This window comes from Falco biarmicus, chromosome 8 (genome assembly GCF_023638135.1).
Source record: "Falco biarmicus isolate bFalBia1 chromosome 8, bFalBia1.pri, whole genome shotgun sequence".
Taxonomy (NCBI): domain Eukaryota; kingdom Metazoa; phylum Chordata; class Aves; order Falconiformes; family Falconidae; genus Falco; species Falco biarmicus.
The window spans coordinates 18,818,411-18,842,131 of record NC_079295.1 but is presented as its reverse complement, the minus strand read 5'-3'; the positions used below and the strand labels follow the sequence as shown (position 1 = coordinate 18,842,131).

Genomic DNA, 23,721 nt, shown 5'->3' with positions numbered 1-23,721 from the left:
TATTATAAAGTAAGAATACTTAAAATGGAAAGTCTGACAGTACATATGGAACCACCTAATGCCATTTTTGGAATTGTTTCAGAAGAGAGACCACTATAAAGTAATTTGCCCAAGGGCATACCATGAGTTAGTACTAGAATGACAATACTGTTTTAATTACAGTTTCTTATGAAGCCTGTAATATGTCAGAGGTTGACTTAATTTTTAGCAAAATTATTTGTAAGCACTTTTCAATATCTCATCACATAACCTATAGCTACAGACAGGCCCAGCATCACTACTCCAGTGGGAAATACTTCTGATGGCAGAACTGCTGTACAAATGTTTCATTCTGCTTCAGGACAGATAAGCAATTCACAAGAGATGTGAAATGCTGTTTTCTAAAAGTATATCAAGCCTTGAAGTTATTATGAAGAACAGCTATGGAAAACTGAACAGACTGGCAGAAGTTCAGAAAACACTTCACCAGGGACAAAGTCCTCCCATCCAGCCCACAGGGCACATCTCCAGTAATTGTCAGAAATGAAGGCCTTCACCAGCTGCCGACCAGAAAGGCTTCCTCTTACATGCATCTGTAACAAGGTCTAAGCACAGGCTTCACTTGAAGCAAACAAGATTTTTCTAATGAGCCATTTGATCAAAAGTTTTGTTGGTTTAAGGGAGTTTTGCCAAGACGACAGCTGAAGGTAAAAACTTTGTTAGGTAACATAACATGGTTTTCTATAGAAAAGCAAAACAACAACAAAAAAGCTTTTCTAGTCAATTCCTTACAAAAACAGTACCTAAGAGTTACACTGCACACAAATACACATCATAGCCCTCAGACTATTTTGTGGCAGTCTTTTTTTAATGCTGACAGATGAACCAAACAGAATTCTAATCTGCCTGAGTCCTTGTATTATTGTTATTTGGTATTCAAAGCATTTAAGTGAAAATTCTATTAATACAGTATTAATAAAAAAGATAAAAGTAGTATTAACATCACAGTTCTAGTTACTGAAGTGTCTGAAAAATACCATCAGAACAGCAGCATTCTTGGCTTCTAGGCTTTCTGTTGAAAACTTCATTGTGCTTCTCACTGAAGAGCGTAGTATGGCTGCACAACACCATCCATGATCATGGCACTTTGTTGCCTTCTGTTCATGTGTTTGACCAGTAGAGATCTGGACTATTTTCTCCACGCCTGCTGCAACCCCTTGTGAATGCCAACAAATGGGGGAAATGGAGCACACACACAAGCTCCAGGGCAATTTTTATGCTTCAGAATTTGCAGGAAGACCCAGAGGTCTCTTACTTAGACCCAAGCTGCTACTGACTGCTTCATAATTAATGACTCTAATGGATCACTTATCCTCGCAACTCCTCTGGAGTTTTGTCAAACAGGGACATAAAAATCATTGAAGTACAATTTTTTATAACGTGACAATTAAGCATGAAGGAAAGCAGCAATATGTGTTCTCAAATGCTGTGTTGGATAGAAATATTTAATGCCCTCACACCTGAGGAAAAGGACACTGATTTCCTAGGAAATCAATCCAGCTGGTTCCACAAATTGCCAAACAAAACAGCAAAAAAACCTTAGTAACTCAGGCTGTAAAGCACTGCCTATTTTACCATCAGCCTGTTGAAGGCTCAGGGCTCTGTGTGTCTGTATTTTAGACAATGAAAGCTTCTTAAGTGTTCACACAGTTGCAGAGGCCACCTTACACTAACTACTACAACGCTGCCTTTGTGATTCTAATCCACTTGAAATAGTTGATCCAAGAGACACAAAGATCACCCAATGCATTTACTGGATGCATTTAACATAGTATTGGGTACACAAAACCAGCAGCTCCCATACTGTGATTAGACTCAACATAGTTCTGTACAGCTGATGAAGCCCAACATGGGAAGAAATACATACAGGTTTTTCCATGTGCCAACCAAGTTGACAGAGTATCGACAAATATTATGAAAAATTTATTCTGCTCTTTGTATGGCTCAGTTTCCAGGACTGAGTACCATTTCTAGATCTGATTGATCACCTTTTTCAAGGTCAGAGGCAGCTTCAGACTCTAGGCAGCTGTCAAAACATGTCCTAGAAAAAAATTAAACTTGAGGGAGACTGAGCTTTGTTGTGTTGGGGGAGAGGGGTGGCACAACAATCTTTCCGGTTTTATGACTTTTCAATGAATGTTCACAAAAGGAAGTAAGAAAGATGACTGCTTATGTCTGATGAATCGAGGCATATGAGAGAGGTATTTGATCAACAGCACAGTCTACCACAGAAACTGCGTTCAGCCTATTGGAGCCTGTTTGCATCCAGTGGAAAGATACAGAAGCCAAAACTGATCCTTAACTGATTTTTTTTACAGTGCTCTGACCCAGATGAATTTAAGCTTTATAAAATAGACTTAGGGGTCTTCATTTAATGAAATGCTCCTGTGGTAGAAATGGACATAAGTTTGATGTTTAAAAGCTCATGAAGTCAGCAGAGATTCTTCCATTTGGTTTATTGAGCTATGAGTCAAGTACTACAATATCAGCCAAATTAGAATCTAGGTTTACAGATAAGAGCTCTTATTTGCTCAAGTATCTACGTTAATTAAGAAGATACAAACACAGGAAATATGGGAAAAGCCGACAGGTTCGGATTCCTGCTGGCAATTGCAGGGAGAATCCAGATACCTTCCTTACTCTCACCGCTGTACAAGACAACAACAAAACCCCAGTCCCCACAAAAAAAACCCATGAAAATGTTCACTGACCTGTTCTATAAAGAAACCCTCCCTGATGACAAACCTGACAATGTGTGTGTATGTGTGTTTTATGATAGCATCCAGAGGCCTCAAACAGGTAATCAAGGATTTAGTGTAACAAGTACCATAAACACACAGCAATAAAAATAGTCCCTGAGCCTAGGAAAATACATATATATAATTGTTCACTAAAATATCACTGTAAGACATCTTACATGTTTCCATACCTCAGGGATAAACATGTGTGATTCAAATACTAACTGCCAGTCTCAAAACAGAGGCATTGATACAGATATATTTTAAGTTTCAAGCACATTTATAGAGTTCTGTAATTAAAAAGAAATCCAGACTTTCAGCTTAACTTGAAAGTACAACTGACTATGCAACACAGAGAAGTTCATTGAAATATTTGCCACTACAGTCATTTTGTGCTGTTGGTTGCAAATCAGTGGTGTGAAGCTGCCTTAAAGCAAATATTCGAGTAAAATATTGTTTTAAACTCCCCCAGCAAGAGAGTTCAGTTAGTGTGATTTATTTTAATTTAGATTTGTGTAGCAAGTACTTTTTGAGAACTGTGCCTAATAGACCATTAGAGTCCTCCCAGATAGTTGTAGCGCTTCAGCACCTTCATCCTTCAAATGTCTTTGTTATTTTCTGCCTCCTTTCAGCAAATCTGTCTCGTTCATTGGGATGTAAGTGACATACAGGCCACATGATACCTTTGAGGATTATGCCAATTTTAAATAACAGCTTTTGGAGTCTCACTGCCATGCAGATTTTCAGAGAACCAAAGTAGATGTTAGCAGGAGGTCAGCACATACTGCAATATATTAAACACACAAAAAAAATAGTTTTCCTAATTTTTTTCTTATGTTCCTTTCAGAGGACACATTAAAATAATTTTCATGTGACTTCTTAGGTAAATTCCACACATACACAGAGCTGGGGTCATCTTTTTCACAACAGCCAGAGATGTTTGCCTGGTCTGGATCACTCCCTTCCCTGTTATAAAACTATTTACCATTGACTACTTCCCCAAGGAACTGTCCTAACTGACTTCAGAATTGTCACCTGCCAGCCTAAGCCCATCAAGCAAAAAAAAATAGCAGAAAAGAAATCAGCAGGTATAGCAAAATCCCTGCAAATCATTCATCACTACAGCAGACCCAGCACAGACTATATTTAAGCATTAACTAATACAGACCAGGAAGAGCACATTAAATTGAGCAACCTGGAATCACAGGGCTGCTATTAGGAATGTAGGAAACAGAAATGCTGGAGTATGAAAGAACTGTAACTTAAAGCCCCCACAAACCAAATATACACCAGCTGAATCCTGGAATCCATACATACATTTCATAATAAAATAATCCGCAGAGTGCAGACAACTAAATCCAGTTCTTCCTTCCCCCTTCCAGAAGGGATCTCACTGCATTCAAACTAATGCTTTTCAGTAAGTCAAGCAGGATTTAATTCAAGCTGGCTACCCTGGGTAGCTTCCCTGCAGTCGATTCACTTCTTTCAGACTAGAAGGACGTCAGAGCCAGAGACAAGCAGGATGCCAGCTTAAGTGACAGTAGAGCTGCTGCTGCTGTTTGTTAAGCTTCTCTGATAGAGAATGAGATTTGTTTTGGCACAGCATCTCAGAAGACTCTAAAGGGCATACAATAACCTAAACTACAGTTGAGCTCTTGTTAGGCTGTGTTTTTCACCAGTCCTGGAACAAGTATGACTCACCAGAAAGCAACACAAATATTTAATCTTCAGGACCAGTACTGGGAATGCATGGAATTTGCAGTTCTTTTCAAGGTTTTGGGGGTTTAACCTTCCTGTTCTACAGCTGTGCAGATGAACTGCTGTCTTCATTTGCAAAATACACGTAAAGGTATATCACCAGCCTATTCTTCCAAAAGGTTACCATTTACACAACATAATGTAATAGTGATGGCTGCTATACAAAAGTAATAAGGTATTCTACTACTGTTTGCATTAAACTGGGAATCTCTGAAACCTGACTGTTCAGTTGAGCCACTGATGTTGGGGAGACAAAACACTTTGTGAGACAGAACATTTTCTCTTACGCCAGTGGCTGTCAAATCTAGTTCTGCACTCAAACAATGAATTGGCTGAAACATCCTTTACACCAAAAGGAAAAACTAAATTTGGTAGCAGAAAACAATCATTCTTTCAATGTGGAAAATTCACTTAGACTTGTTATTAGTGCTGTGTTATCATCACCATGATCAGAGATGTAAAAGAAAAAACCTGAAAATTTGCTATGAAAAACAAAACTAGAAACACTTTGAAATCTAATACTCCATTTTACATATTGCAAAATATAAACTTGGTTACAGCTTGGGAGCATTAAAAATTCCTCAAATCTTAAATATTTTATTTGCTCTTAACTTCCTGAAAATAACTAAGAGTACATAAAAATGATGCTAGCATCTACTTAATTCTAATTGAAAACATAATTCCTTGTTCCCTATTGACTAAAGACAGTAGTGCCCCCAAGTGACATTTCATTATACAATATAGTCTTGTAGCTTTATAAAAAAACCCAAAAGATTATTTTAATTGCTTCACACAAGACTAAGAAGATAAGACACTCACAAACAAAAGTCAGACTTAAATGATACTGACATTTCTTTAAGAGGGCTTGGGGCGGGCGAGAAACAAGAGGAGTAATTTCCATTTTCTAACCGTTCTGAAGCTGCTAATTGTTGGAAATTGTAACATCAACAAAGCTGAATTTACATCTTTTGCCAGCTACTCATCAGGTTTTCCTGCAAAACCCACCCCAATACCCAGGTAGATCTTCCCTTATTTTGAAGGAAATTCCCCAGTTTTGGTTGTCCATGACGGGGGGTGGGGGGTCAGAACTAGATGATCTTTATGATCCCTTCCAACCCAACTCATTCTATGATTCATGCAATATTTCACAGCCTTTATAAACCACTCTTAGTTTAGCTTTATAATGCATTTTTTTTTATGTCAAGTTATCTTGATTCTAGAAATTATCTGTCTATTTAGCTGAACCAATGTGACAGGATTTTTTCCTTCCACTAGGCATTACTTAACATCTTTTTGTCATAGCACAGACATATCAACATGTAGATAATGCACCAACAATGGCTCTGCACCAAGTATTAGCTGTTTTGAATCGACATAAAGAGCTTTCAGGAACAAAACCTGCCTCTAACTACACTTCCACAAAAATGAGATTCAATACTGTTTTAAAACACAGAAGCGTATTTCCCTATTACATGCTTGAAGGAGACTCCATTTCTCTCTCCTGGACAGAGATGTTCTGCTCCTCCGCAGCTTGCTGCCTTCTACCATTCTCTTCCACAGTCATCCTTTGGCTTCACGCACATTTTCCCTCCATTCTCAGCTGTATGCATCTGCCCTCGATGGCACCATTTCCTATTTTCCTCACTTGAATTAAAGCTCCCTCTATTCTCAGGTCTTTGAGGCTCACTTTACTCTCCAAACACACCTAGTGTCCCCCTCCTGCCGTCTTTGCCCTTTCATGGGTATTTCCAAGTCTTCTATATTTTAGGATAGCATAAAGTTGCATATGCAAAATCACTGAAGGAAAATTTCTTTGCAAATACTACAGGCATTTATCCCATCGAGAGCACTAATAGAAGATGGTGATTGATAAAATCAGCAAGCTTAGGAGTGTCTCTGTGAGACTTTTCCTCCCGAACTTATTCTTATAGGCAAGTTCTCAAAAATAAAAAAAATCTTCCTATTAAGATCTACTACATGAAAAAAGTCTACATGAGATTTAGAGACAATTAAGTTGGAGTTTCAGCCACAAGATCAGCTGCGTTCACAGAACAGATACATGTTTTATGTTGAGAACAACAAAAACATACATTTTATGTTAAGCACTTCTAAAAAACATCATTAACAAGTGCTGTGCCATTTACTTATTTGGATTAAATATCTTGTCTACCGAATTACAAAAGAAATTAAAAAAAAAGTAAAAGGTAATCTTACTTTTTCATCGTCATCAGAAAAAGGGGCACCTCCCGGAGTCTTATTTATTGCTTGGGCAACACCAATAATCTCTCCATCACTGTTTCTTATGGGCATGCACAAGAGTGACTTTGTCTTGTATCCGGTCAGTTTGTCAATCTCGTCATTAAAGCGACGATCCTTCAAAAGAAAATAAGGAAGCATTAACATGCATGTCATACATCTAAGCTTTCTTCATGCAGCAAAGAACTGTATTTTCCCAATGTCTTAAATAGTATTTCCAGTAGCATTATGTTGTTACCCCATTCTTTACCAGTCATTTTTCCTCAGTTAAGATACTAAGAAATATAGTTTTCTCACAGGATCAGTACAAGGTTTAGCATCACATAATTGTATTTACTGAAGTTCCATTTTTATACCTCATTTAGAGGAATGACCTACCTAAAGGATCACAGCCAAAGCAGCTACCAAGAGAACATGGAAAACTAAGACAAATGAAAGAGAGGGCCCTCCACAGCTCCATGACAGCAACACAGGCCTTGGCACCGGCCAGATGGTCAGAGCAACCTTGCCCATGGCTTTCACAGGTTTCCACACAGATAAGGAAACTTATCAGTGGCTAAAGCTGTGGTATGGTTCCTGCCCACCACATATTCACAAGCAGTTTTCAGTTTCTTCAACCTTAACCAATACTGCTTACTTTACGACCCCTCTATACTGCTGCCAATAAACTTTCTTACCAGCAAAACTGTGGGGTAACCACACAGCCCATGCAGGCATTAGCGAGGGCCCCGAGCTCCTCTGCACACACCATAGCTCCTGCAAGGTACACACTAAAGAAAAACCCGTTTGCAGTTCACCAGACATATTTTCTCATAATATCTGTGTGAAGCATGCAGATGTTGGGGTTTGTATGAAAGGGTAACAAGCTCTAAGGAGTGCTCTGTCACCTTCACTGAGAATGCAGAGGGGGAGTCACACAGATCTGGTATGTACTAATTTCTAGACTATCCCTAGCTGGGAAGCCACCATGTTTACCCCAGAGTGGATCAACCGTGTCCATTAACTGTATATGGCATGGGCAGCTGCATAATTAGGACTTTCATGTAAAACAGGGAGCATACCAGCATGACACTATGTATTCATCCTAAGTCTTTATCTGTTTTTCAGAAGCTTATGCCAGTTCAATGTGATCAGTGATCCAAGTGTGCTTACATAGTTGCTCTAATGATCTGTACTTGCTCTTCACTCACTGGTATCTGCACCAACAAAGAGAGCTTCTCAATTTCCTTGTGCATCCTAAGTTGTCAGTTTCAACATGAGAAATACCAGGAAGAATCAGTTTGGCAGAAATGCTATATGAAGTCCCAATGCTTTACATCTACATTTGTCAAGTTACTATACTCACACTACAAACCACAAAACAATGAAAGATTTCATGGTCTAACAAATACTATCATCCAACTAAACAATTGTGAAGTGAGCCACAAATGTATGGGTAAATATTCCAGTAGTCTGAAAGTTCCTAAAATTTACTATACATCAACTAGAGTATTTTTTCATTAATCCATACTGCTCTAAGGGGCAAATTAGGATTAAGTACAACTGAATCCTCACAATAAATATTTACCTTTAAGCATTACCTGGCAAGTAGCAATCATTTATTCAAGAATTTTGCAAATATAATTTCTTTTAGTTTGGTTTATCTTCAAATTTTGCTAGCCAAGAATTGTATCATTAACAGGGTTTTTTATTGTTGTTACATAGATTTTTTTTTTTTAAGGCATGATTATTTCATATGCTTTTATATCCACTTGCATTTCTTCTTTTGAACAGTGTTAATGCATAATTAACTATGAAGATTTTAATCTATTTTAATTAATGATTAAAATCTAAATCATGATTGAAAAAGCTTTCAGAGTAATTCTATTGATCATAAAGCATGCACTTTCTCAGAGACACAGAATCTCTTACAACTAAATAAAAAATCAATCTTTTACAACTAAATAAAAATGTTTGTAACAGGTCACGTTGAAAAGTAAAGTTACTAACAGCAGCATTTTGTTAAATTTTTTTTCTAAAGCAATGAATGTGCTTAAGGTTACGCATTTGAGGGATGTACGTAAGAACAGTGCTTGCATCACATTCAAAGACAACTTCACTGTTAAACACAAAATCCAGGTCTTACTAAAACTAGACTTGCTCCATACTTCTTGTTGTCATTCCTATTCTACGTAGGGTCACAGTGCTACACAGAGCATATTTCTATCCCCAAAGCTATTCAGGTACTAAAATCTTAGTACTATTACTGCTAATCCCAATGCATCAAAAAATTGGCTTAAGTTGCATTTAGACAGTTCTTAGTACATGATCTGGGGCAACAGACATAACACATTTTACACTAAAGCACTAGAAGCAACGTCTCATGTCTCAGTGATAACCCAGGTGCTTCAATACTCATAGGAATTTCAGGATGCAATACAATGTAAAAACCATCTTCAAAAACTTTTAGTGGTGCAAAAAATAAGCATAGGGTGACAATATTACATCCTGAGATCAAATTAAAATTTCATCACCATTAAAAAAAATAATACCGTCACTTTATAGAATACTTCTACTGAATGACATCCAGCAAAGACTGGTATCTAGTGTTAGTCATATGATCATACAACACGCTTATGCTGGGCAATGCTGCTACTTCACATCCATATCCTGTAGGTGCTCATGATTTCTGTCAGGTAGATGGATACTCTTTTTGGACCCACTTCCGTCTGTTGCACTTTAAATTTAGTACATCAAGTAAGACTAGTTATGTGAGCTAGTATTCTAGTTAGGTATGAATGCTTTTTCAAAACAAAAAATAAAACCTCAGGTCTTTATGGAAAACTAAGTACAGTTATGTCCCTATTTAAAAAAATAGTCCCCCATATGCCAATATATTTCCTAGCATATAGCTTAGCTAAACGCATGACTCAAGGAGTATATTGTTTGGACTTACAGCCTGTTTAACCTTCCTCTACAGAATACACAGTTACCTCTGAAGGAAGATTACTACATATACAAACAGAAATGTCTAAAAGATGTATTAATATATTTTCATACAAATATCTGTTTGCCAGAATATTAAGAGGAGCTTATAGTAGTTTTGATCATTCAACAGTCCAAAGTTTTTCTTAAATATAATAAATATTTGCAATAAGCAAACAGCTGAGAGAAAAATTCAAATCTTGGCAGAAAAGATACATAGATAGTATACTGTTTCAGTATAGATTGACAAAAACTAAAGGGAACTGAACTATATATGGGTCATTTGTTTACATGACAACGTGCAGAAATTCATTCTCTGCAACAGTACAACCAACTGCAGATCACAAAGGAGGCTGCAAAGTTCAGAAGAGGTAGTGCTAACAGCATCTTTGTTCATCTTGGTAGAGGATAGTCTTCAACAGCTCTTCTATCAGCCAGGGAGGGAATTACTGCTATTTACTGGCAGCAGCTCCACTCCTCCAGGGTGAAGTTAGCATTTATGCTGCAGACAATAGTTACAGCCAGTTCCAACTCCCCTAATATGAGGGAACTGAGCTGTTTTACAAAATAAGCACAAGTTTATTTTGAAAAGTTTAGACATTGGCTGTGAAATAATGTCCATATTTGTCTCAGATGATAAAACCAATCCATACAGTCTTCAAGATAAGATCCGATTCTGATGAGGAAGAGATAATCCATTAAATCTTTACTGAATCTAAAACCTGACAGATTTTTTTTCCTGGAAAAATTATTTCTATTTCCCTTTTGCAAATTGCAGATCCTATAGAAACAGACTGGTTTAGTCATCTCAAAGGACATAGAAATGCTCTACAGTCACCCATAAAGATTAACATATACATTTGGCTATTTTATTTTTTGTTGCGAGTTTTCACACCTTTCTGCCACAAGGAATTAAAACCAACTGTGGTATTCATCTACAGTTTATAGTGCTCTTCTGCCACAGAATATCAAGCTCTTTGTTCTTTTTTTATTATACTATTTTCTTTTGTTCTGTTTTAATTCTGTAACTTCATTAGGAGTTCTTCTTTCTTAGACCTAGTTCTGCCCCTGGAGCGTATTAAACAGTCTTTGCTTCCATAAAAAACAGATTACTAATATGCAGTCTTTGATAAGGCTTTGATGAGATTCCCTTGAATTATTTGTGCCTAACAACTTCCTTAGGAGAACGAGAACCCCCACGATGAATGGTTTTAATAGTGGCACCAAGGACCCAGACCTACCTGATCTTGTAATCTTTCCACATGCTTCTGAACAATTTTATATCAACTTCAATAGAAATTGACCTGCTCTACACTGTGGAAAATCCTCCCTAGAAAGACTGTTCTTGTAAAACAGAAAGTGAAATAGAGTGCAATTATCACACAGCAGCTTCATCAATGAATAAATTCAACATTTAGAATTAGCTATTAGTTATTGATGCTTAAATATTGATAATATTCTTTGTGTTACTGAAGAAACAGTCCCTGCTCTACTGATTTTGTTTAAAGCAAAACCAAGGACATGGGGAAACACTGGGAATGACAACATGCTTTGACTGGCAGTATTGTTGCCGATTTAAATCTTGTGGGCCTTATAAAAGAAGTAAGCCTTCAAGGTGGAGTTTAACTGAAAAAGGACAGCTGTCAGACCAAAAATGACATCTCGGCAATTAATTTATCTGAATACACTCAATTAAGAGATACATTGTAAGACAAAACAGAGGTCTGGGATAAAAATTAGGAAGATATATTCCCATTAACCTGAAAGTTTCCCTTATTTCAGTAATAAGATTCACTGTAGTGTGTAATTTAATCTGGTTGTAGTTTACAGTCCTGTGGCAGTCATTGCCTTTTCAGCAGTCCTCAAGAGTAATACACAAAGTACTGTTTGACCTGCAGTGGATGGTGGCACATAGGCCAGGCTTGTAAACCTGTCTGAATTGGATATATACAGTTCAGCTGCCAGTGTCTGGAACAGATTTAATGATGAGCCATCAGTCCTGTGCTCCTTGATGGATGCTACATAAAACCAGAGGCACAGCAGGAATTATCAATATGGAAAGGTTTTTTTTAATATACAGCCCATTCCTGCTATACCGCTTCTCAAGTGAATTTTGGAAGTTTCCTGTTTGTATCTCTTGATGGAACCTTTATGCCAGGAGAAAGGAAGTGCAGGAATCCCGGAGCAGACAGCCTTAATGTCAGAAGTATGCCATTCAACAGAGATACAATATGTTTTGGTCTTCCTACCATCCAATACCAGATTTATGCTAGAGAACTGGACAACTTTTTGCAGAAGGGTATTACATCTTTGGAGCAGAGACTAAAGGTATACAGTGAGCACAGTACAAGGAAGTTCATGCATTTAATTGGAAAAAGGAGAGATTTGAGTAAAACCTCAGTAAGAACTTAGTAAAAACTCAAAATCATCAAATATGTAAAGTGAAACTCTATCCCCAGCCTTTTGTAGAAAAGCAGGCAGGAATCTTATTTTGGCAACATTTGGGGAAGTGATGAGGAAAGATACACAAGCAAACAAAATAAAATGTTGTTTCTGGCAACATGAATAATGTTGACCCATGCAATATACAGATAAGAAAACTGAATGACTGGATGGCCCATGTTATGTTCCAAACCTCTTATCCCCACATTCCATCACTTACTATCATAAGATGTTCATGGCAGGATCGAACAGAGGTGTTTTACTAGGTTTAACAGCATCAATAAAAACCTCAATGCCCAAGTGTGAACTGTGATGGCTGAGAAGCTTGTACAAAATTTACATCTGCCTCTCCTCACAGACTAGTAACCTTGAGCAAGGAGGCCTGTTTAGCAGGCAATAAAGCTGCTAAATCAGAGAAGCCCTCTGTCAGACTGCAAGCATTTTGAGATACAAGCTGTACTACCCCTCATGTTAGAACAGCCTGCAGCCCAACAGGGTCCTCATCTGCACCAGGCTCCTGGGTAGTAAGGAACTGTTGATGAGATACCAGTGTACCACTTCCTTAAGTTTACATTCAGAAATCACCAGATAAAGATAACACTTTTGAGAGAGAGGCTTTACCATAATCGTAATTATACTGGAAGTATTTACATGCAAGAACAGTCAAGAATTACAAGTCAAGTCTTCCACTGATTGTTTAAAATATTACTAAAACCAAACATAGCTGGGTTTACTGCTTTGGTTCTCTATAATCAGATTTCTAGATGCCAGAGACATTCAAAGTGTGAAAACTGAGGCACTTTTAACTAGAATTTCAGAACTGTCAAGAAGGAACGGTTACTGTATAGAATAAACCTTAACCTTGTCTCAAGTTATTTATTGATTGTAAATTCTTCTTTGGGGAAATATTACCCTGTAAAATGTGACATTCACTCAAATAAAAACATAGAAGACAGCAGGCTTGATTCATCAATCCAAGTGCTGGTATTTCAGCTGCCTGTGCAGTGACACTGTCCTAGGTCTTTTTAGACATATTTAAAGATTGTTAATAAATGAGAACAGACAAACATCTTCATGCTTTTACTCTATACAAGACCAGATTAAGGTACAGACAGGGTTTTTTTCTAGGGTTCTGGAACGATATGTTATCAGAATCTCATCTTCCATTTAAAAAAAAAATAAATTTCTAGTTCCTGTAACTGTGAGGATAACATTAAAAGTGTGATCTGCAAGTAATCAAGAACATAAGGATCAGAAATGCTAGAACCTGGAACAGCAGTTGTGAGTAGCACAAATTCTTATCAGTGACCATGTATAGTCAAATTCACTTTTCTGCATCTCCTACCTTCATTGTGTCAAATGAAAACTCAAGTATTGACCATGCTTATAAGCTCTGATCCCATAAGACACTCATTATCTTGATGCACCTAAGGCTTCAGGCGGTTTGAATCAGGACTTAACCAAATAATGCTTATCTCCTGTATGGCAAGTCCTCCAGATTGACCTCTGTATTCATAAAATTAGTCTGTAAATTCAACTATGAGAGCTATACAGATATTGGGCAAGGACCGAAAAAAAGTCAGCTGCATTATTGATATAAGTGGCAAACAAGAGAAAAATCCATTAGGGCCCAATCCTCTTTTTGATATTAATAGCAAATTGACCACGAAGCCACTAAATAACAGTCATTGATCATGATTAAACCTGCACAGCTACACTTAGAGGAGGCATACAAAAAATTACCCATGCTGACCAGGAAGAAGAGTTAAAGCCTCATTAAAGAGTCATCATTTCTATCATTTACTAAAAGAATCTAAACATTTCCAACTAAAAAAAAAAAAATAATCCCTTGAATTCTAAGGACATGCACTGTTCCACAGAAGGCCACAGAGGGTCTCTGAAACTTCTATGGAATTGTCAAAACAGTGTTTTGATTTTGTTTTATCTTACTTAAATCTACATTTCTTCTTTTCTCAAGACATTTGAGGTAATAGAGTAGGTTATGTTATAAATTAAAACAGTTTTAACTTCTGAGCAAAGTTTCACCAACTGCATTTCAGTGTTGACTTTCAGTTTAAGTAGATAGCTCACACACTTAGCAAAAGGTACAGGTTTTGTTGTTTTGGGGTTTTGTTTTGATTTTTTTAAAAACATAGGATAGCTCTTTGAACTTGAGAAGAAAATATGGCCTTTATATCCTTATCAAAGGCTAATACAATTTCTGTATTATTAGCATGATTTAGAACAGAAAAAGTATAATCCTAAACACCAAGTCAGCTAAGAGTCAAATAACATAATGGAAGACAAAACCTGCCTGAATACATTTCCAGGAATTAAGTCTCCATGACAAAGACACCGTTTTCCTTCTCCAAAGTCTAAGAAGGAAGTGTTCAATCTAGTGAAATGGACTTAAGTGACTCAGCCAAAGCTGACAGCTAAAAGGAAAAGCCATTTCTGATTTTATTTTATTTGAAAATACTGCTTTTTAATCACACAAAACAGAACACCACAAGAGGTGGTCAATTAACAGGTCTGGCCTACTGTATTTTACAGTTCACTGCAGTTTGGGGTTTTTTTTTCCCCTCTGAGGAAGGGCTCAAGAAAAAAAAACAAACCAAGAAACTTACAGTATATTCAAAGAAATCTTGCTGCATTGAAATTACTGATTAAGTTAGCAAAGTTGTATCAAAAATAAGTAATAAGATTAGTATGTTTGATAGAATTGTTAAGCAGAGTATTATTTGTACTACCAAACCGTGTGTGATCAGACAAATTTGGTTTAATGTACTTTTGATTGACTTTATAGGAAGCCATCCTGCAGAAGCCTCTACATCTACAGAGATAAAAAACCCTGAAGTTGAAAGAGACCTATTCAATTTTTTTAATCATGATTCCTGTATGTAACACAAACTTTCACAGAAAACTAAAAGAGCAATCAAAAAGACAGCAAGTTATCTAGATACAAAGCGTAACATTTAAAAAGCTAAAAGCAAATAAAAAAGGCAGTATCCAGTCTGTTCTGGATACTCTTCTCTAAAAATCACATATGGTATAAATTACATTGTGCATAAACAGGAAACAGAAACAAAGTAATAAACAGTGAAAACTTGTAGCTGTCATCTCCCCCAAAGCCCCAGAGACAAAGGCAGCAGGAGAATAAACTAGTACCATCAGACCTAATTCTCCCAAGTAAATAAGCACACAGTCCAGTTATATTGTATTTATATAGTGACAGCAATATTTCTTGTAAGATAAAATGAATAATACAGATAAGAACCTGCAGAATAGCTGAGCCAACTCTATACCTCCACTCCCAAAACAATTATTTAAAAAAAGCAGGGAACATCACCATCAACAAAAATCTTAATTTCCAGATTTAAGATTAAGTGAGGCCCTATATATTTTGAAAAAAAAAAAATCTTACTTTGAAAAAAACCCTAAAAAATTGTTCATTTGCAATGCTACATTTTTTCTTTTTTTTTTTTTCCCCCTCTCCTTTTTAACACGTCAGTAGGTCAGGGATTTTTGTTTAGTTAGATTGGTGGGAGTATGTTATATCATTTATGTAGTTTTCTGACCATTTTTAAGTAGTTAGAAAATGGACACAAGTAACAGTGCATGTGTGTACTTATGACTGGCACAAAATTACCGGGATAAAATACTTTCTTCGACAGCAGTAAATAACTTAAGTACTAGCAAATTTGCAGACATGACTGCCAAGCTAATAAGCATATTAAATTTCATACTTCATAGAGCTGATCAACAGCAGGGACCATAAAAGATTCCCCCATAGGACAAAATTAACTAGATTATCACAAAGTTTTTGTTTTCTTCCTTTTAAACCAACTCCTGTTAGATCACCAATAGCACAACAGTAAATCAAGTTGTGGTCTTAGATATGGCAGCTTCTGTGCACTTCTGCTCTGCTTGTATCATCATTAAAGAAAAAATGTGTACAAAGAAAGATATTCCTCTAGTTTCAAATAGTTAAAGATTGTACCCGCTACTGTTTACTCCATCACAGTGTCTCTCTGTACCCTTCTGCACTGGACCTGACTAACGCCCTGCTGAGAAACAACCACAACCATGTCCATGTTCCAATCTCATTCCAACCTCACACTGAGCCAGGTCCTAGTGCTGACTTACTAAATATCCATAATTATTTATAGAAAATATATTCACACACAGAGTGGCTTTAAAAAACAGATACTCCTCAGCAGAAAGGCCAAGACTCGTGGGCATTTCTGTATGGCTTTAAGCTAGCACCTGCAGGTCATTAGTCAGGTGAGCAACACATGGCTTCAAGCATTACAGAAACAGTACAGTAAAACTCTTGAATTGAAACACTGAAAATATCTTACTGTGACAAAGCAGTAGTGTTATTAACTAAGCTACAGGTTTTTAAAAGTGCACTGTAGAGATACTAAGCTTGGACTGCACACTATTACTGTTACCCTGTTAACACCCAACTCTGCTGAGACATTAGCTTGAGTTGTTTATATTTCATAGTTTGTCAACAGGGTTATTCTAGAAAAGTAAAACAAATTAACTTATGTAACAGTGTATGTATGCTTATTTATTGACTTAGTTTTTCTATAGAAAAACTAACAATAGCATACAACTGTAAATAACCAAAATTAAATACCCATTTGTTCTGATAAACTGAAAACCAATCAAATGGAACAGCAAAACAATTTACCAAGCAAAACTACAGCTTTACTCAGTCTTGTACTTGCAACAGAATTTCAACCAAAATCTGAAGGGCCTAATCCTGCAGTTTTTTCTCACAGCCACTGACCTGCTCTAATCAAATATATATATATATTTCCTCCTCACACAGAAGTTACAGGTCATTGAGGTACCAGCTCTACAAGTGTCTGAAGGAAGAAAACTTGAAATGGCTGTCCTCTTCAGACAGGTATACCGGCTGAGCAATAAACCAGTTAAAGCCTGCCAGCTTAACAAGAGATGGTCTTACAGGGGGGAGGAAGGCCACCCCAGCTCTCCAAAAGGTTTCTCCCACTCGCGCTCTGCACAACCAACAGCCCAGGGCCCACCGCAGGAGGGGGAGCTGGGGAGCCAGGCCTTACAGCCACTCCTTTTGAGAGGCCAAAGGCACCAGGGCACTGAGCACTTGCACTGTAGGGCAACTAAGAAATAGAACCAGCCAGATATTATTACTTTTAATCTTAAAAAACCCAATAAAACAACCAAAATTACTAACCTGTTAATGCTTTGAAGCCCTCTGTTCTTGTGCTTGCCTGGGAGCCTGTACCCACCCGAGCACCCCCTCACACCAGCACTAAAACAAGGCAACACAACATCCTCACCCTTCAGCACCGATTTTCAGTGTGCAAGCCCCACAAAATGGCAGATAATTACCCAAAATCCTCAGCGGGAAGTAGCAAAAATTCATTACGCAGGAGTATGGGCAGACTCCTTCCCCCCAGTCCCCTGCCACTCCGCTGCTCCCGGTGCAGGGACTTGTGGCAAACAAGCCCCACCTGGGCACCCCGCACCCAGCCACCACCAGCCCACCCAGCCACCCACCTGCTGCTCATTTCAAACCGACGAGGCAGCCACTGTGGGTACACCTGGGGCAGCAAACAGGTGCTGTGCATCCATGTTTGCATCCATGGAGTAACAGCCAGGCAACCCTGCCTGCCTGGTTGGTGAGGTAACCACCTGCCCCATGCAAGCAGGGGGAGGAAGGTGTGTTACCTCACGATACCTGAGGGCTGTCACCAGCAACATATGCTGCATTGTACAGCCCTGTCTGTCCTGGTGATCCACCTGAGCAGCAGCATAGAAATGTGAAACTGTATCTAAGCCCTCGAGTGGCTTTGGACACATGCTCTTCTATACATCCCTGGTGCAGCCATCTCCAAGGTGAGAGTGGTGGTGGTGTGATCCAGTAAGGCCTTAGGACCTTTTACACATCAATCAGAAACTGTTCCCTGAGAAGAAGACTTACAAAGTGAGGGAGGTGACAGGAGGTGGGGAGACCCCCTTGGCTGCTGCCCTGAGGGCTCTCTGCTGGGGACACCCAGGAAGGCGCTGCCCTCAGTGGGGAGATCCCTCTCTCCAGGCCAGCGCCACTGTGGCCTGAAGGCCATGTTCGCCTCAGCTGGGCTGCAGGTGTGGAGATAACTACAACATCCCTCCACCCGTTCACTGACTTGTACTTAGAATTTCAAGCTTTCCTAAATTCTGTGTGATGGGCTGGAGTGTCCTATTGTGGAAAGCACATCAGAGTAGTTTTAGTTCTTTACTGTTGCAATTATCTCCTGCATTCCCTGGGGTACTTCCTAGTCATGTTTAATGCACAGCAAAAAAATGTTTTAACTTTTTTTCCTGTATTACATGGATTTTTTTTTTAAATTATTGTTTATTCTGCTTGCCAGGTTTCGTGCTCTCTAAAGAGCAACCTCTGTCTTTGTTAAGAGTCAGCACTGAAATGAATATGGCTGTTGGTGTCTGCTGCTCAAGTGCTGCTGAATAAAAGAGTGCCTAAATGCTTCCCATTTTCAGAACTGAACATCCCAGGACCCAGGGTTTTAATGCTTTAACTGCTCTTAAAATTGGAAGAGATGTGCTGTTAATATTGATGACAACAAACAGCTACCCTGTGTAATGACGTGTGGCTCCTGCCTGTTCATGACCACCTACACCAACAGCCTGTCCCACACCGGCACTCCCGGCTGAAAGGTTTGCACCCAGGGGCAGCAACTTTGTAATGCTGTCCCAGCAGAGCAGGAGACAATGAACGCTCAGACCTCACCCAGAGGGCCTGAAAAAGACACTGATGCTTGTACCTAGGTGTTCAAGGATGTTTAAAAATTACTGTAAAGGGTTGTGTGTGCATTAGCCACATTACACTTGGCCTAACCTTGGAAAAGGTGACAGAAGAGTCCAGAACACAGAGCTCAGTTTGCCTCTTGTTTTGCTTGATTTTAGTTCCCAGTAACATGGTTAGGTTTTCTTTTTAAAGACCCAAGCCATACTGAAAAAATATTTTCTGATCATCTTTTATGGCACCTTCTCCAACTTACAAAACTCCATGTCTTTGCATGACTCTAATATTTCTCCTTTCTTTGCTCCCTACTTAATTAAAACATCCATCTGGAAAGCCATTTTTTCTTCTGTCTTTTAAAGCTACTTTTTAAATTCCAAATTTAATGTAAGACGTACAAAAATTATTCAGCTGACATTGGCAAATGGCAGAACATATCTGTCACTACTTTCTGATGTACGCTTGCTATTCTAAAGAGTAAGTTGGCTTTTTTGCTAGTTAGAAGGACTTGGGATGCTATTAAATTATCTCCCAACTTTTGCACAGATAAAGGTATAACAACAACCAAACATTACCTGTGATTTTAATTTTTTATCATTTAAATACCACTCTAAAAGACAGAACAAAACTGAAATGATCAGTAATTTTGGCTAAACATCATAGAAGACCTGTGAGAAGAAGGGATGACATGAAAAAAACCCATAACTTTGAATAGGAAAAAGCCTTAAATTTTTGAACAACTCATAGGATCTGCAGATAAAGGTTTAATGGCCTCTCTGCCACAATATGCTTAACAGTCTTCATGGATGACTGCAAAAGCTCTGTTAAAAGGAACTTCAATTGAAATTTAGGTCCCAGATTGACTTGCCAGTATGACTGGATTCTTCCAATATGTGTGCTCAAGACATAGTGTTATTCACATTAAGAATAAGGAATCAGAAATGCTTCCCAAAATTAATGTAGGGGAAAACCCAAGGCTTTATTTTAAAACTTAAACTGACTAGGGTTTGACTTACAAGTCAAATGGATTACTTTCAGGAGAAAGTTTTAGACTGGCTTCGAAATGCAAAGTACCCAATTCCTTTCCTGTTCTCAAATCCTCTGTAGTGCTAACTCTTACAGATTGCATCATCTATTTCACAAACTGTTAAAATTATAAACTCACTTTCATTATGTCTTTGAAATATAATAAATGGAGCTTTTAAAGCCGTAAATGAAATTGTGCAACTTCTGAATCAGTCATATAACATTCACCTAACCTTTCCATAAATTTGTCAAATTCCCTGATTCTGTGAACCTCCAAAAGTTTGTTCAGTCACTGCTGAACTTCACAGATCAAATTACCATGGGATGTTATATAGTCATTGTTTAGTATTAAAAGAAGTGATTATTATACAGTCTTGAACACATAATATTAAGTCCAAACCTTGTATCAAAGTATGCTTATTGAATTACAGAAGACTGTTTACAGGAGCAGGTTTTGAAAGTCAAACTCAACAACAGCAATACTATCCTGGATCATGGAAAAGCCCCGGCTTATTATTTAATTTTTTAGATTTTTTTCTCTTTAGAAAAAGAAATGTATAATTGAAACTTTACAGTATCTCTAAAAAATTACACTGCAAGTCATTTACAAGTATCTCCTAAACCAATCAGTCCATGTGCAGGCACAAGGGACTGCTTGTATGAAGCACACATTACAAGACATGACAGGATTTAAATGTAGTGTTGATCACACTTAAGTCCCATTAATGTCAGTCGTAGCTGACGATACAAGCAGGCAAACCAATCTGTACTCGATGGTAGAATTCCAACTGGTATTTGATCAGACTCTGAGAAAATAAGGATGGTTGGATGATAACAAAACACACTTCCCAATGCTGTGAACTAGCTAACTGATGATACGGAAGTATCTTTACCCCTTTTTAAGCAAGTTTGTTAATTTAAAAAACAAGCAAAAATCCTTTAAATTAATCTAGAGGTGTTTCTCTGACCTAATATAAGGCCTTTTCTTACCAAATGGGTAGCATCAATGTAGACACTCTCTTCAATGGACAAAGGGTGCTGCGCTGTCACCCCTTTTTCTCCAACTCCATCTGTCGGCCTGACAAAGTTTCCTGGTGGTGCTTTGTTTTTACCTGCTGGTTGATTAATCACTTCCATCATCAGTGGCAATGCTGATGAAAATCATATCATCATATTTATTAATTTTTAAAGTGCTGTATTATAAGCACTACAATGATCTGAAATGGAACAGCTGTCACTTCTTTACACACACATACCTGGGTTTCCACAGGGCTCTTTACTGAATTAGAAAGGTCTCCTTTTAATGATTCACAATGGATATATATGTGCCAGTTAAGAGAAGATAAACTACTAACTCAGAAACATAACAGAAAGCAGATCCCCCATTTTATTATCAAGCAAAACTTTCATTAAAGTAGCAAGGTCTAAAGTTTCTTTTGCACTGGTTAGTCAGAAGTAACTCCACTGAAAGCAGGGAAGTTGCAATTGGTATAATTACAGGATGAACTTGGCTTAGAACTTTACCTTCTACTGCAACTAATGTACTTATGGTTTAAACATGCAGTGAATTGTATTATTAATAATATTTAAATCGATTTTGAATAGGAGCCAGACAAAAGTATAATAGAAATAGTACTGGAAATGGCAACTGGATGGATTGTTTTTCACTTTTATCTGCGAGTGAAACAGACAATGAACTGTTTAAAGTAGCTGGGCTTTTTCACAGGGAAGTGAACACAAAATGAACAAACATTGAAGATAAAACCAACACAGTCCACTAGGACTAGAAAATACACTGCCTTTTCAGTGGCGTTCTCGCCTCAGAAAAAAAAAAAAAAAGGTGGCTGGAGCGATCCAGAGTTAAAAGGAGAGATCAAGCTCTTTCCCAGCCAAACTCTGATATCCTTTTTATCTGTTTAGTCACTTGAGACTTGAGAACATCTTCTGCTTGACCCCCAACATTAGGTATTTTGGGAAGAGTACAGTTTTAGAAGTTAAAATAATAAAAATCAGATGGGAAGAGAAAGTGAAAAATGGAGAAAAGGAAAAATACAGGAAGAAAGCAAGTTTAGATTTTTTCAAAGGTGATCCAACACTCAATCATTTTAGTCTGAATACTACAGCATTTTAACCAAGCTCTGTTCACTCCCTTTGAACTCTGGTGGGCTGGGAACCTCTGTCAAGTCTTGAGGTGTGAGGTGCCTAGTATTTTTCACTGCTTGGCAAATAAATAAATATGCAGCCCAAAATATGTTTACCCTGGCTCTTCTGTATGTCAAATAAAAATAACCCAACCTTATTTTTCATGTCTCTTCCTTTACAGTTTACTGTAATACATCATCAGTTTTCTAATGTTTATTATTTTTGTTACTACTGTAGAGCAAAATTAGACACTGGCCAATGGTTATTACTAAAATTTTTAAACATACATTGCTCACCTTTCTAAAACTTTCCATGATCCTAACTGAGAAAATATGTCACTCTGTCATTCTTAATTTTCTCAAGAACCTAAAATTGCTGATAGTGTCTCACTAACAACACTAGAAATAGCCCCTAGGACTGAGCCACATAAATGTCAAACTGGTAAACTGAATGCACTGTTCTGCGGCAGGCAAAGGCATGTCTGTTCAGGCTGAAGTCGAAGTGGATTTTTCCCTTGAAGACCGGACTACATTTTCACAGTTACACTGAAGCCTCTATAAAAGTAAAAGACGGGGAGAGTCCTGGCAGGAGAGTAACGGGACTGGTTATATCACTCCTCGGGATGGGTTTGAAAACACGTGGCATGTGGGGCTGAGCAGGCACATGCAAAGGTGCTCTTTTGAAAGCGATGAGATTCTTTCAGGGGCGAGAAGGCAGGGAACGTTAAGTGCAACCGCGATTTAAGAGTATTATCATTAGGGCTGTTACGAGCGGTTTTTTAAACTTCTCTTCAGCAGATTCCAAAATACGTTTTGAAAACGCATGAAGCCGGCTACCGCTCCTGCGCAATCCGAAAGCGCTGCTGTACCGAACTGATGACCGCTTCAGCCCCGCCGGCCATCCAGAGGAGGCCTGCTCTCCCGCCTTCACGGGAGTCCCCGTCCGTCCCCCGCCCCGTCAGCAGCTGCCCGAGCACACCGGCGGCCGCTACGCGCAACCCCCGGCTCCCCGATGGTAGCAGCGCCGCCGCCCCGGCAGGGCCGCCCCGGCAGGGCCGCCCCGGGGGAGGCAGGGCGGCGGGGAAGGGGTGCCGCGGCGGGAGGCAGGGCCGGGCGGCGACGGGGCTTATCGGCTGGCGCCTCCGCCGCCGCGGTCCGAGGGGGAGCCGGGGACGGCGGCGCGCTGGGAGCCTGCCCGGTCCCCTACCTGGTAGGCGTCGGGGATGTTGACCGTCTCTCCGTGCTCCGCTACGTAGCCGATGATGCCCTTGCCCCAGGGCACCTGCACCTCGTTGCTGTTCTCGGTGGAGCCGCAGGGCAGCAGCGGGGTGCCGGCGTGCACGTCGAAGAACTTGGAGACCAGGCTCTTCTTGCCGCCGGCGGCCCCCTCCACGAGGAACAGAGAGCCCCGGTCGGCGTCCACCATGAGGCAGACGAAGATGAGGATCTTGTAGCTGAGGCTGGTGAGGTCCAGGTCGTTGGAGATGTCCTTGACCAGCTCCAGGAAGAACTGGCGCTCGTTGTGCTCCTTGAGGTAGCGCTTGTAGTCCAGGGCGGTGGGGGG

At 38.9% G+C, this 23,721-nt stretch overlaps 1 protein-coding gene across 1 annotated transcript in view; it reads right to left on the bottom strand.

Annotated features, from left to right (window-relative positions):
- The window catches only part of PDE11A (phosphodiesterase 11A), a 136,569-nt gene that overhangs the window by 111,956 nt on the left and 892 nt on the right, over positions 1–23,721 (bottom strand). Inside the window, 2 exon segments of the mRNA XM_056349422.1 lie at positions 6,750–6,908; positions 23,365–23,721. Of these exon segments, the coding sequence (XP_056205397.1) occupies positions 6,750–6,908; positions 23,365–23,721 (516 nt within the window).